Genomic DNA, 14,545 nt, shown 5'->3' with positions numbered 1-14,545 from the left:
CGTTTCGGGAATAAAAGAAGGGTGACTGATGAATAAAATCGTCATCTGCTCTGTTTTAGGATCACCCCTTCTTGTGTTTTGTTAATACTACATGTGCATTTGTCTGTTTAGGATACGACCAGATATACAATCTCTTGATAAGTGATGAAATGATTTTGCTTTATTCCGACTTCTTGTACTACTTGGTTGCCTGTTAATTACCTGCATATTGAGAAAATTAAAAAAAGGGCTGCAAATCTTGGGTGAAAATTAGAAGTGGAAACATATATATAATGGACAATAGTAACAGCAATGTGCGTACTCCCTGATCTGTCCGCAAATTTAAGATTTAAGACTTATGGCAATCTTGAAATAGTGGCCCCACATGTCAGGTCTACATGGCACCTACACGCCAGAGGCAGATCTCCTAAATACGTTTTAGACCGGAGTTCAAAATTTTGACAGTCCTCAAATTTTGAACGTCACCTAAATTTCCTTAAATTAGGAGAGCTTTGAAATTTTAGGGTTGTCGAAAGTTTAAACCATGGTCGAAAGTGTATTTAGCATATACATCTCCGATTTTAGACCACTCAAATGGCCAAAAATCTCAAGAAGGGGTGAACTGAGCCTAACTCAGGTGGTCTGGTCTGGTTCTTTGTGGTGGAACCAACCCACCCACCCAGGTTCAAGTCCTAAACTTGACATGGGTGTCACATTTTTCTGAATTATTTTAGAATTTAGCCGGCGTTATTCTTTCAGTGGTAGGTGACATATCCGTCAACACAAGGCGCATGCAGTGACTTCGTCAATGTCTCACGATCTGTTGGCTCGGTCTTTCGGAAATACTGATAGGGGTAGGGTGTGCGTTGGTAGGGGTGAGGGTACCCGCGTGTTGTGAGCGCTGCGTTTGTACCATGTTTCTCGAAGAAAAATCCTTAAGAAGGGTAAAACCACCAGAAAGTTTTTTAAGCGGGTAAAAGGAAGTATTTTTTGTTAAATGGGACAAAATGCGTCATAAACTTTTTTTACATGGCCTAAAATGTGTAACTCACTCTAAAAACAATTTAAGATAGACATTTGCCAGCGCTAACTTATAAGCCATGGCTGAGAAAAACAACTCGTTAGTTTGACACAGAAAGATAAAGATATCCTTACAAGGCTAACCAACATCCTAGCGACCTAGTGCCCTCTACGAGTTTTTGAGGTAAGGAAAGGTAGCAGTAAGTAGCACTAGCACGATGAAACAGAGGCTGAGCTCCTTTTTCCTCTAACATGTTGCACAGGAATCGATGAATGATTCCTCTCATTCAGAACTCGGAAGAGAAACCCAGCTCCAATGCTTCCCTCCGATCACATCCACTTTCCCCTCCTCCTCCCACTGCCTATTTGCTGCCGCGATTGAAGATGCAGAAGATGACCAAGCTAGCGGCAATTGTGGCCGCCGCCGCTTTGCTTCTCGCTGTTCTCGGTGGTGCGGCCGCGGCGCCGGCGCCGGCCATGACGCTGGAGCGCAGGCCGTCGCTGAAAGGGCTGGGCGTGGAGGAGCTCAGCGAGCTCGACAGAAAGAGGTTTGCCGCGAAGAAGCAACAGGGCGTGACGGGGTTTGTCCTGGAAGCCATGCCCGGGTGAGTTCTCATCAATCCTGAAACCGGTTAGGTGCAAAGTTTCAGTTTGCTCTGCCATTTTACTTTACCACTAGAGTTATGACTGATCAGCCTCCGTTTCGCATTCTCATGCATCTCTCTCGCCAATTCATGCATGTTACTTCTGGTCTCCAACTTGCCGGCTTGTTTTGCTGTTGTTTGAAATCGAACTCAATCAATAACGCAGACTACTCTTTGGTGATCATGGTATCTAAAGTCTGGAATTTGCAGGCTGTATTGTATTACTGTGAAATTGGGAAACCCATCGAGGCACTATTATCTCGCATTTCACACTGGGAGCGACGTGATGTGGGTTCCCTGCAGCTCTTGTACTGATTGCCCAACGCCAGATGACATCGGTGTGAGTCCATCACTCTCCAATCCTTATTCCATCTATGTAAGAAAAGAAATACATCGACTTTCAGAACATCTTGAGAATCATGTCTGATTAGTCTAGTGTGTTTGTTTCTCAGTTCTCATTGGACTTGTACGACCCCAAAAATTCATCAACATCGTCCGAAATATCATGCTCTGATGATAGGTGTGCAGACGCCCTCAAAACAGGGCATGCGATCTGTCACACCTCACACTCCTCAGGCGACCAGTGTGGTTACAATCAGATTTATGCTGATGGAGTATTGGCCACAACAGGGTACTATGTGTCCGATGATATCCATTTCGACATTTTCATGGGAAATGAGAGCTTCGCAAGTTCTTCTGCCTCGGTCATTTTCGGGTATGATTTCCTTGGAGCCCTGTATATATCTCCAAATTCTGCATTAGATAACGTGTGATATTTTGGTCAGTATAATGCTAGAAACCTGTCTAGACTGGTTGATGTTCTAACGGTGTTTTTTAAACAGCTGTAGTAAGTCGCGGTCAGGACACCTGCAGGCAGACGGGGTTATTGGTTTTGGAAAGGACGCACCATCACTTATCTCACAACTGAACTCTCAAGGTGTGTCACATGCGTTCTCTCGTTGCCTGGATGATTCGGATGACGGTGGTGGCGTTCTTATTCTCGATGAAGTTGGGGAGCCTGGACTTGAATTTACTTCACTTGTTGCCTCACGGTAAGCTTCTTTCGATCCTTATAATAAATTTTTAAGGTCAGAATTCAGTGTAACTCTCTTTTTTCAGTAGCATACTTCTATTACATGTTTGGTGGCAAAATTGATACGACGTAATTACATATTTTGCCATGCATTTATTTGTACTATCGACTTTAATTTTCAAACATTATGTGCGCATTTATGCTTTCTGCAGCTTCTACCCTTTTGTAATTGTCGAAGAAATGTGTGTTCAGCTAAGTGCTCAGAGGCCAACAATATAGCAGCTTGTTTTTTCTTTGTGGTGTAGTAATAGTATGTGGTATCAACCATTGCTGGTGAAACTTGCAAAATTCTTTATACCAACATTTTTTTCTCAATGAAATATAGGCCTTGCTACAACTTGAACATGAAGAGTATTGCTGTCAATAATCAAAATGTCCCAATTGATTCTTCCCTATTTACAACATCAAGTACACAAGGAACATTTTTGGATTCGGGAACATCATTAGCGTACTTTCCAGATGGCGTCTATGATCCAGTTATCCGTGCAGTAAGTTTTCAGATGACACAATTCATTCTTATATCGCACACGACCAATAATTGATTAGGATTAAAATAATTTTATTGTGCTATGGTTAGTTCTAATGATTGGTTCCCTACACACAAAAAAATCTAACGATTTGTATTTGGCTATTTACAGATACATGACGCTGTCCCGTATTCCATACACACTTTTATCCACATGGGATCCCGATGTTTTATTTTTGCCAACAGGTTTTCTTTGCCTGACAGGAAGGAAAATTAATGGTTAATGTCTTTTAAACTGTTAAGTTACTTGAAAAAGATATTATTTATTTACTTCTCAACTAGGTCGTTCTCGTCATTTCCAACGGTGACTATATTTTGAGGGTGGTGCCGCAATGAAAGTGGGGCCAGAGAACTATCTTTTGCGCCGAGGTTCTTATGTAAGTCTTGTTAAATTTCTTCGGTATTGCAAAACATGCTTCCAAGGAAACTTTTCTCAAATTTAATAATATTTGTAGGATAATGATAGCTATATGTGCATTGCATTTCAAAGAAGCGAGGGGGATTACAAGCAAACCACTATACTCGGAGGTTAGTCGTCATATTCTACTCATCATCTTAATTAGCTAGTATATTGTTCATTGTCTAGACCTTTAACCCCTTTGCCCTTTCCAGTCTTTTTGTACGGTTAGTGTTTTCTCCTGCTTGATATGTTGAAAACAATGTTGTTGTTTCTCATAAAAATAAATGCACGTATAGATTGAATAAAGCTGCTCAACAAAAAAACTCCATAATTGCAGAAACAATAAAGCTGCTAGCAATCGTAGTCTGCAAGCCATTCCATGTAAAGTGATGTGTCTTTTAACTCAATGTCTTTCTTCTACCCCTAATTTGCTCATACAACCATTGCCTGACTGGTAAATAAATTCCTAAGTGCTAGCTTTACATTAGTAAACTAGCAACTAATTACCACAAGTGCAATAAATACTCCAATCATGAGATCTTGCGCCCGGTATTTTTCTTGCTAACTGATCAGCCCCCTTCTTATGGTAGATCTTATTTTACATGACAAGATATTTGTGTACAACTTGAAGAAGATGCAAATCGGTTGGGTCAACTATAATTGTAAGATACGTTTCCTCTATATCAATCAAAAAAATCCCACAGTTGGTGCATCTTGACAGTTTATTTATTTTTACTGTCAGGTTCGCTGCTCAGTACAACCACAGCGTTTGCTGTCAGTGGGTCTTCATCATACTGCAGCAGCTTAATAGTTAGTATTTGGGTTGCAGTGGTCAGTACTAGCATCATGGCTCGACGACACTTCGATGGTTATTATTGATTTTGGGGTTGACAATGTTGGGAATGCTAACAACAATGGAGACCACGACATGTCAAATTCAGTTTGGGTGCAGCCTTCAGAGCCATGTAGTCTAGAAAAGGCAGGGCGAAATGGCTACCTCGTTATAGTTAGAGTCTAGCAATAGAATTCGAAATGCAGCAGCTTGTTGTTACTCATGAGAGCGAGTAAAAAGGATTGTAAGCCATATCCAGAGTTGCAGTGATGCTTTGGCTATCTTTCTGCCTTACCGTTTCTGTTCATATTTAAGCGTGAGAGAACCCAACAATTCACCGTTTCTTACTCTGTTATGTACTTGATGTCAAGGTTGTTAACTTCTTGGGCTGGTACACAGAAGAAATGTTTTTGAAGCAATGAAAGCCAGAGGGGCAAAGCTACTTCAGTTGATGGCATCTGAATTTCTGCAAATCCAGGTTGAGCGGCACATGAAAAGTTTCTGAAAAGATTGGCTTCAGTGTTGCTCTGTGGATGGCAATGGCTTCGGTGTGTTGGCTGGTCTTTTTTTTTTTGAGCATACGTTGGCTGGTCTTTTGGGCCTGTTTGGAAGCCTGCACTGCAGCTGGCCCTGGCCCGCAATGCAAATTTTCTGGAGTTTGGTTTCCTGGGCCTGCACCCGAGCCTGCAGCCCAGCTGCAAAAAACGACCCCTCAGTCATGACCCACGACATGGGGATAATGGCTTTAGAGCCTGTACGAGATGATCCTGGACCCAAGAGGCGTGACGGCGTCATGAAAGGCAGCCGCACCTCAAGGGCAAGGAGGAGGTATAATTAGATTGGTTTATTCTTGCTTGCCTCATAACGGTTACAGGGGGCCTTTTATATAGGGAAGATTCGATTTGACATCCAAGAAACTAATCTCTACTTTCCTAACAAACCATATCTCTACTTTCCTAACAAACCATATCTCTACTTTCCTAATAAACCATATCTCAATATTCCTATCTTATCTCGTGCCTAACTAATTTAGGAGATGCTAATGGGATATTGTCCCTTATATGGATACCTAGGGCTGTGGCCCTATAGGGATGTCGCCCATGACATTACACCCCCCTTTTTTAGCAGCTCGTCCTCAAGATGCGGTGGTGGCCACGGTTGAAGCCCGAGGAGGCCCCAAGCTGATGGTCGGCCATGGATGTCATGGTTGTGCAGCACCTTTGATTTTGGATGATGATGTACCCATGTCCCTGCCACCTTTGGAAGAAGTGGCCTCTCGCTTGTCCCCGCGCCTGAGTGCAGGAACCGCCATGTTGCTGCAGCACGTCTCACCACCTTCTTTTGCGCCCGCCCCAAGAGGCGCTTCTTCCCTGTTGCTGGACAGCCAAGGCGCTTGTTGCTGCTCCTCGCAAGCTTGGCAGGTTGCACTACCACCAGGTCTGGCTTTAGTTGCGTCACCCGTAGGGACAGCGACGATGAAACCAGCAGTGGCGGTGAAGACAATGGCGATGGAGACGAGATCAGCGGTGCTGCAGCTATTGGGGATATGGTTCTTGGCGTGGCTGCTTTCCGTTGATCCACCCACGCGCGGACCTTGGTGCAAATTGCATGCACTTTGTCGAGCGCAGCTTTAGCCTTTGCGATCGGGGCTTGCAGTTCGTCAAACATAGCTTTAATACTGTCGCATGTACCTTCAAACTTGGCGGAAGGAGATAACTCCGTGGCATCAGGCGCAGTGGAGATCAACTGCTCTGATACTAAATTGTCATGAACCAGGTTCACGACATGGGGGATAATAGCTTTAGGGCCTGTACGAGGTGACCCTGGACCCAAGAGGCGCGACGCCGCCATGAAAGGCAGCCGCACCTCAAGGGCAGGGAGGAGATATAACTAAATTGGTTTATTCTTGCTTGCCTCATAACGATTACAGGGGGCCTTTTATATAGGGAAGACTCGACTTGACATCCAAAAAACTAATCTCTACTTTTCTAACAAACCATATCTTAATATTCCTATCTTATCTCGTGCCTCACCAATTTAGGAGATGCTAATGGGATATTGTCTTTTATATGGATACCTAAGGTTGCGGCCCTATATGGATGTACGCCCATGACATTTCTCCCTAAAAAAAAATAGCCAGGATCCACGCCTGGATCGGCCGTTTTTTGCTGCAGCACGCAGGCTCTTCGTCAACCTCCTCCCTCTCCCTCAATCGGTACCTGGACATTGCTCTGCCGGCCGACTGCTCTTCCCCCACCCACTCCGCCGTCCGACGCTCCTCCGCCCGCTGCTCGCCACTCTTCCACCCGCCGTCCATGCCCGTTCCTCCGCTGAGGGCTGCTTGATTGCGGAAGGAGAGGATACAGACGACGACCGGGAGCACATCAGCCACCGCTGCCTCGCCGGCGCTGCTTGGTCTCCATCCGCGCGCCATCAATTTCGTCCAAGAGCTCACGCCTGCCTTAACTCTTTCTTCCCCTCCGCCGGCCCTCCTCCTTTCCGCTAGCACCGCCCCAATTTCTTCCCATCTGCCGGCCATCCTCCTTCCCCTCTGCAGGCGCTGCTCTTGCGCCGCCCCCGTACTTCCCTTCCACCGGCGCTGCTCCTGCAATTGCCGCCGGCCGCCGCCGCCACTCAGCCGGCTGCATCGGATCCCCAAACAGCGGGCTGCAGCCACTGTTTGCATCCAGGATGCTTGCTGGCCAGATGTCGTAGCGCCCGTGCCGTGCAGGCCGACGTCCTGCAGGCTTCCAAACACGCCCTTAGATGGTTCTTTATCCCGGATATTTTGGCCCAGTAGAAAACTAATAATCGATAATACAAGTTCGTTTGGCCCACAATACATAGCAAGATACTGGGCCAAATGCTGGGATAGATGGGCCAGTTCAAAATGGCACATGTCATGTGATCCCGATCAATTCGCTAAAAAAACAAATGTGATCCCGATCAAGCCCCTAAATTTCACCACGCCCTGACATGCGGTGAAGCAGGGCGCATAGTTGGGAACCGTGTGGCAGCCGAGGTAGCATGACGAGTCCTTTTTGTGTAGCAAGTGTTTTTCAACTTTCTCTAAATGACCTTATTTTTTATGGCGGCATTCTATGCTCAAGAAATGGCTCCATGTGAAATCCCAGTCATTTCTTTACCATTAAATGACAAGAAATGTCTCAAATTTGACCAACCTTTGAATTTAATGGCAATTAGAGCAAGGTTATTATTACCCACCTTTAGCTCAAGAGTAATATCAATTAAAATTGCCCTACATATGCCTCAAATTAACCACCCTTTTCATTTAGTGGTAATTAGAGCAAGGTTATTATTATCCTCCTATTTAGGTCAACATTGATATCAAATTAATTGTTAATTCTTACTAGTACTACCACATTTGCGTTTCCGATTTCCATGGGCGCAATCCTTGTGCTTCTCTATAAATATACACATTGCATTGGTAGCGTCCGTAACAAATCCTCAGATTAATTCCAAGGTAACTAGAGTACTCCCAACTGACCATGGCTTCTTGCAAGATGGCCACCACCGTCATGTCCGTATTGATGCTAGCACTCCTCGCGTCCTCTAGTAAGTACATATACACATACAGAACTGTAACGTATGTTTTTATTAATGAAGCTTCAGGCCGATAGATAAATTATTAAAATTATCTTACAATTTGCACCCTACCTCACTGCAAAAAAATTCTTGTTTTTCAAAAGGGAAACAAGATCCTAGTGCATATATTCGTGTTATAACAAACCTTCTCCTTTATTTTATTTTTATCTGCACAGATGTACTCCTACTAGATGCAGGGAAGTTAATTGCAAGTGGAAGCGAGCTGATGACCCGTTTTGCATTACCATTGAATCCTGTGAACAAAGGTGCAAATCCCAAGGCTATAAGGTCGCGGAATGCAATGGTCCGGTGTGCAATTGTTTTGTATGCCCACCTTCTTGAGTCTTGGTATATAGAAACCCGTTGACAATTGAACCGTTCCGTGTAATGTGACCTCGACCAATAAGTGAAATTCAATCTTTGTTTCTTTTTCTTTGTGTTGGAGACTCTGGATTGGATCTGGGGGAATACAAATTAAACTCAAAATTCACGAGTAAAACGAGTAACACATCACTCGGCTTGAACTCGAAGTCTAACGAGTGAGTCTAGTTGAGTTTGACTTAACTTGAGAAAAAAAAAAGAGTTTGACTCTGAACTCGTTAGTAACGTTGTCCTAGTATACCTACTGGTGAGGGACTGTCGTGGTGGTGCCACGGCAGATGCCATACGATGGTTTAACTTGGAGCCGATGGACGAAAGAGGAATCGGAGGAGGGAGAACGTGAAGGGAAACACGCACAAATCATGAAAGCACACACGGATCTATGCAGGTTCGGAGCCCTCTTACTGAGGTAAGACTCATACTCCTGCTTTGTTGTATTAGCCGAGATAGGCAAGCTTAACAATGGCGCTCCTTGAACTGTATTCTTGAGGAAGAAGAAGAAGAAGAAGAAGAAGAAGAAGAAGAAGAAGGAGAAATCCTAGTTGTCTAAGCGCCATGTCCCCCTTTCTTACAGAGGGGTAAGGTTCTATTTATAGACCGTCCATGTCACACTAACATGCGGGCCAAGTCTAACGCCATCTTCCTTGGGCCCCGCCGGGCACGCGGCTTGGTTCCCTCCCGGTAGCACCGCAGGGGACAAGACAACTTTACTTTTCCCTGTCACCCTGTAGAAAGTACCGCTATCCTCTGCCAACTTTCGTCAGAGATTCTCTTTCGGTGCTTCCTCTCTGCAGTCGCCTGACGCCGGTACGCGGGCGCTGACTGCTTTTCTGAGATGATGATGGTTCTGCTTTACTTTGCACCGCGTGGTCAGGATAAGACCGTTGATAGATCTCGGCGAGTCAATAGTCATGCCGGCATACGCCGGGATGCCGGCTTAGTGTTAGTTTTGACTTTGCGATGCCGGCATATTTATTGTCTCCGTAATCTCGGCTAGAGTTGTGTCGTCATGACCCTACCCGGAGTCATCCCCCTGACAGGGACGACCCGACGGACAATGAGAGTGCATGCATTTTAGGTATGTTTAAAGTTGGGCCGTTTGTTACGGACTGCTGTTAAGCATAAGGGAATTGAGTTAGTGTAAGATGGGAATTATTTCAGTTAATGATTGATCTTCTAAATATATTTTTCATGTGAGTATGGTCCGAGCGTTGCCTTGTTGATTTTAGCATAAGATGCTATGTTTAGAATTCTGGAAGAATAGATGCGGCCAGGCACCTGTTGATTTAAACTGGTTCAATGGGAATAATCAGGAAAATCTGTGGTAAAAAAAGCTAGAAAATGTGCCTTGGATGTGTACATGTGTACATTCTGCAATTAAATTGGTGCGCACATTGACGAATATACGTTAGATCCAACTTCAGAACGAATAGGTTGGCAGCAAGAGAGAAGTGATGACATAAATAGTTAAGCACTTTGTATGCACTTCAGCTTGTCACCAGAAATGACATCATTCCACTTAAGTACATATAGAAAAACCGGCTAACAGAATCATAACTGAAATATCAAAAGGTACAAGTCAATGAGCCTATCAATACGTGTTTAACAGGAACAAAGACTCATTCTTCACTAACGATTGTAATATGATAACTGCTACCGGAAGCACAAGTCGATGGGGAAGTACCCTGACAGCTCTTGGTTGACTTGTATTGCTAGATGGCATGGATCGAAGTAGGCACGTGGGCAGAATAGCGATTTCATATCACAGAACATTTTTTTTACCTCAGTTCTGAGTTTGAATTTACTCAATTCTGCCCCTTTATAGCTAACTGTAAGGTGCAGGCACAAAAGATTAGCAACCTGTAGATCAAAAGGAAAAACATGAGTTCTTAAAGAAAGGAAAGCATAAAGCAATACATCATGAAAATGCAGCCTAGCACATTTATAATTCATATGTATTATGTAAGCAAGGAGACAAAGAAATGTGTGCCAAACTTGAGAATATCAACCAACATAATGGGACACTTGGACAAGCACATACAAGGACTTTACTTCAAACTTGCTCAGTTCAAAGACATGACCTCAATTAAAAATACACGGAGGTTTTCATATTAAAGGATTAAGCTTGATATCCCATACATGTCCTGGTGAAGCAATGCTACAAATAGTAAAGGATTTCACAAAATAAAAAAGGGAGCAGTGATTATTTAAAGGTCAATACTAATCAGAACGATGTAAAAACTACCTCAGGGTATTGTTCTGTCAATGCTAGTATACTACCCTGTTTCTTACTCAAGTGAAATGATTCCGTTTGCTCTCAGTCAATTGGACTTCAGTTTGAACCTTCCACAAATTTAACCTTAAATGGAGATAGAGAAGCAAAATTAATTTTACCATAAATGGAGCTAGTGAAGCAAAATATGATCCATCGTGAAGTTACTATTATCCACTTTTACCATCGGTCTAAAGAAAAAGTTGCCAGGTGGCCACTATTGTTTCATTCGATTCTCCATGAGATATACCAACCAGCATCCTATGAAGCTCCCGAATCAAAAAATACGAAAATTGACGTATTTTGTAAGATTGACTTTTACCGTCAGTTCAAAGAGAAAAGTATCCCGGGTGGCCACTACTGGTTCATCTGATTCTCCATGAGATATACCAGCCAGCATATATTTCAACATACTATGATTAAAATAGCAGTCAAAGTGGTACCTCTAAGACAGTCCATGCCCAAATGATTATCCTTGGAACTAAAGAGAGTATCTAACACTGCATTGCACAGTTGGCAATATGTTTAAAGTACCAAAATTATTATTAAAAGTATTTGCAGATGCTGACACAAGAAGAGCACATAATAAAGGAAATGTACAGGTTATTCAGACAGGGATTATGAGAGAGATGAATAAAAAGTATATGATCACCTAATGATATACCTTTAGTGCCAGACGTTTAATAGGTACATCACAAAGGTATTGCTTAATTAATCTGTACATAAGAATGTAAATGGAATCTGCCTTTGATCATCCTGCAACCATGGGTGAGCTGCAGAAAAATCAAAGTATTTTCATATTATGGTCTCATACTCTTAACATATGATGTATATAGATAAATTTCAACAACACCCATCAATAGTTTGTTCAGATAGAAAACACCAATACTTGAATAATCATTCCTGGCTTACTCAATGCTTGGATAGAAGTCATTCGTCTTTTGAGGTAATCCTTGTTCAGAAATCTTCACACAAAATCCTTAGCTTCAACTAACACTGAAGGCCAGGGCGAATCATCAAGGTTAAAATCAGCTCTCAACACATATACAGAAGATTCCAGATTCTGTCTGTGCCCAAAATGGCTGACTACCACAGAGCAGAATGTATATTATGACACCTATACTCAATGTCTGCTTCCATATTATTTTGTGTGTGTAGAACCTCTGGGACGACATAATATGCACTTCCAACAATATCATTAGGCCTTTCATCTGCAATATGTGGCACAAGAAACAATATCTTGTAAGCTAATGAAATATGACTCAAAACGTTAGTGGAAAAATAGTAGCAGAAAGTTCACTCCAAGCATCATCAAACATGCCAAGAACAATTGTCATTGTTGATCTTGGATACGGTCACAACGACTGCTCCGCCAAACTAAAAACATTTGGTGAATTACGTGATGGTAAACAATTAAAAGGCATGACCTAGAACAAAAAAAACTATATAACTAAAAAACAACACACATGTTGCTTTTTTACAAAATTGATATTTTTTGTCCTGCCATGCCAATCATCAAGCTGCAATGTATGAATTTAGTTATGTTACAAATCTCCTTTTTCACTATCGATGATGTGTTGATTCTTTCATATTCTCAACATGAAGTGAACATGACCGTTTAGTTAAAAATAACATTAATTAATTAACAGAGAGTTATGTGAATTTAAATTTTAAATGGTACTGGACACAAAAAACGCAAGGCCAAATGTAAACCAAAATTTTCCAATCAATTGGGGTACATAAACAAATGTAAAAACACTTTATCTGCATGGACATATTGTCTACCCGATCAGAAATCAGGTTCTCCATGACTACAAACTACTCCCTCTGATCCTAAATTCTTGACTCAAATTTAACAAATATGGATGTATCTATTCTTAAAAGGCGTCTAGATACATGTAATATTTCGATAACAATTTAGGATCGGAGGGAGTATATATTACTGATTGAAAGAGTTGTCAAAGTGGTACCTTCGAGACGGTCCATGCCCAAATGATTTATCCTTGGAAGTGAAGAGAGTATCTAACATAATATTGCATTGCACAGTTGGTAATATTTTACAGATGATATGTTTTTTAATGTAATGGTCTTGTTCTAATATGTTTAAAATATCAAACATATTATTGTAATTACTTGCAAATGTTAACACAAGAAAAGCACATAATACAACGGGGATTAGAGAGATATCCGTCCGCTGGCAACTGATCGATAAATTTGTTTTGCTTCTTCCTCATAAACCTATGTTGTTAAAGAAAGGGGAAAAGGAACAACAGATACGAATATGGGTCATGGTCTAAACCTATGTTGTGGGATCCTTCCTTCCGAGCCTCCGTAGGTGCAGAAGCACTTCACGATCCACGTCCTTCAATTGAGATTTAAACAAGGCATGAGAATAAAATTACCAATGAACTGAACCAATAAGCTAGCGGTGGGTGGTCATGATTGGTGTTTAGGGGAGAAAAGGACGAATATAGTGATGCTTACGGTAAGGAAGCAAATCGCAGCATCGGGGTAGGCGGAGGAGGAAAAGGCAGGGCGGCGGGCTCAAAACCCGAGGCGCCGCGGTAGCCCCGAGACCCACGGTGTGGATGGGGGATGGTGCCTTGGGCATGAGGCAGCAGCGATGCCGCCAAGCCGCGCGCAGCCGTGATCAAGAATCGGGTCGGCGCAGACGGGCAGCGGATGGGCGGGTGACGGCGGCTGGTCGACGAGCGGCAGAGGGCGGGGCGATGCACACGGTTAGGACGACGGTGGATGGGCTGCGCGGCGGCGGCGGTGCTCTGGCGGTGGACGTGCTCCGTTGCCATCGGCAGCGGCAGTGCCTGCGCGTCAAGCGACGACGTAGGTGCTCTGGCTGCGGCGCGAGTCGCGAGGGAGGTGCGGCGGCGGCGGCAAGAGGGACAACAGCGTCTATGGAGAGGAAAATAAATGCGTGCTGTTGCGGAACGAAGCAGAGAAAAACGAAATTTATACCGAAGGAGGCAGTAATTGCCTTCATAAAAAAAAGGAGGAGGTAGTAATTCACCTGCACGTCGGCCGCCGGTGAACTGAGACCATCACCTCCCCACGAATTCAAGTCCGAATTAACTCCTCCGCTACGTCGCCCCCTTGGATTCCCATCGATGCGCGGTGCGGATCCGTTCTGCGGCTCGATCGATCGACCGAGCCACCGGACAGCAGCGTCGGCCCAGGATCCCCGTTGGGCTGCAGGCGTTGTGCCAAGAGGAGGGGCAACTACGGGGAGGGAGGCCGGCGAGATGGGAAGCGCTGTCGAGATCGGTCGCGAGGGTTGGGCGAAAACAAAGAGACGCAGAGAGGCTCGGGCAAGTCGGGCCAGCTTGGAGACGCAGCCCACGAGGACCAATCAACGAGAGGCCCTCAATTTTTCTTCGGGAGCAGCTGCCCATCAGACCGAAAGCCCACGAACGAACGGCCGGATTTCGCTCAGGCGCCTGATCGGACGGCCGAGAAGGCTGATGGCGTGAGAGGCCTCCCAGGGTGACAGTTTTACTGTCCTAAATGTGTTTTTTCTTTTTGAGAAACTGGGTATGTCCGTATGTGCTGAGGTTTGGCGGCCACTGCACTGAAAATTTGGGGCAAGAGTTCTGCCGCCAGCCCACCATTAAAGATCGATGGACGCGCTGAGTGATTCTGCATGCTGGGCCTGGTGGGTGGTGGGCCTTGTAGAGTTGTGTTCGATACAGTGGGCTGTGGCTTTTGGGCTTGTAACCTGACTCCAGGAAAACACAGATACTGAAATACACGATCCGGCCGGCCAGCTCGCGACTTCCG

General features: G+C 44.1%; 1 protein-coding gene and 1 long non-coding RNA gene across 13 annotated transcripts; one reads left to right on the top strand and one right to left on the bottom strand.

The window, feature by feature from the left end:
* Positions 1-1,168: 1,168 nt before the first annotated feature.
* LOC100834469 (aspartic proteinase-like protein 2) lies at positions 1,169-4,946 on the top strand. Of its 3 annotated transcripts, XM_024456101.1 has the most exons (11): positions 1,169-1,183; positions 1,263-1,604; positions 1,854-2,019; positions 2,096-2,358; positions 2,486-2,695; positions 3,062-3,224; positions 3,375-3,448; positions 3,545-3,639; positions 3,718-3,790; positions 4,253-4,324; positions 4,405-4,909. In XM_024456101.1, exons 2-8 carry the CDS (start codon positions 1,273-1,275, stop codon positions 3,579-3,581), a joined length of 1,245 nt encoding a protein of 414 aa, XP_024311869.1. In that variant the 5' UTR covers positions 1,169-1,183; positions 1,263-1,272; the 3' UTR covers positions 3,582-3,639; positions 3,718-3,790; positions 4,253-4,324; positions 4,405-4,909. The 3 variants fall into 3 exon arrangements, with proteins under 3 accessions (XP_024311869.1, XP_024311870.1, XP_014758886.1); XM_014903400.2 differs by lacking the exon at positions 1,169-1,183 and having other exon boundaries at positions 1,208-1,604; positions 1,854-1,983; XM_024456102.1 differs by lacking the exons at positions 1,169-1,183; positions 3,062-3,224 and having other exon boundaries at positions 1,205-1,604; positions 3,375-3,639; positions 4,405-4,946.
* Positions 4,947-9,933: 4,987 nt separating this feature from the next.
* Positions 9,934-14,096, bottom strand: LOC104585402. 10 transcript variants are annotated; one of them, XR_002961257.1, is made up of 5 exons: positions 13,779-14,094; positions 13,053-13,115; positions 12,724-12,775; positions 11,666-11,964; positions 9,934-11,526 (listed from the first exon to the last, which is right to left on the bottom strand). It is a non-coding gene; the product is annotated as an uncharacterized LOC104585402 (long non-coding RNA). The 10 variants fall into 10 exon arrangements; XR_002961258.1 differs by lacking the exon at positions 13,779-14,094 and adding an exon at positions 13,238-13,708; XR_002961256.1 differs by having other exon boundaries at positions 12,724-13,115; positions 13,779-14,096.
* Between the last annotated feature and the right edge of the window lie 449 nt (positions 14,097-14,545).

The sequence above is a fragment of the Brachypodium distachyon genome, chromosome 5, assembly GCF_000005505.3.
Source record: "Brachypodium distachyon strain Bd21 chromosome 5, Brachypodium_distachyon_v3.0, whole genome shotgun sequence".
Classification (NCBI taxonomy): Eukaryota; Viridiplantae; Streptophyta; class Magnoliopsida; order Poales; family Poaceae; genus Brachypodium; species Brachypodium distachyon.
Note: the sequence above shows the minus strand (reverse complement) of the source record. Positions and strands in the feature narration are given on the sequence as shown.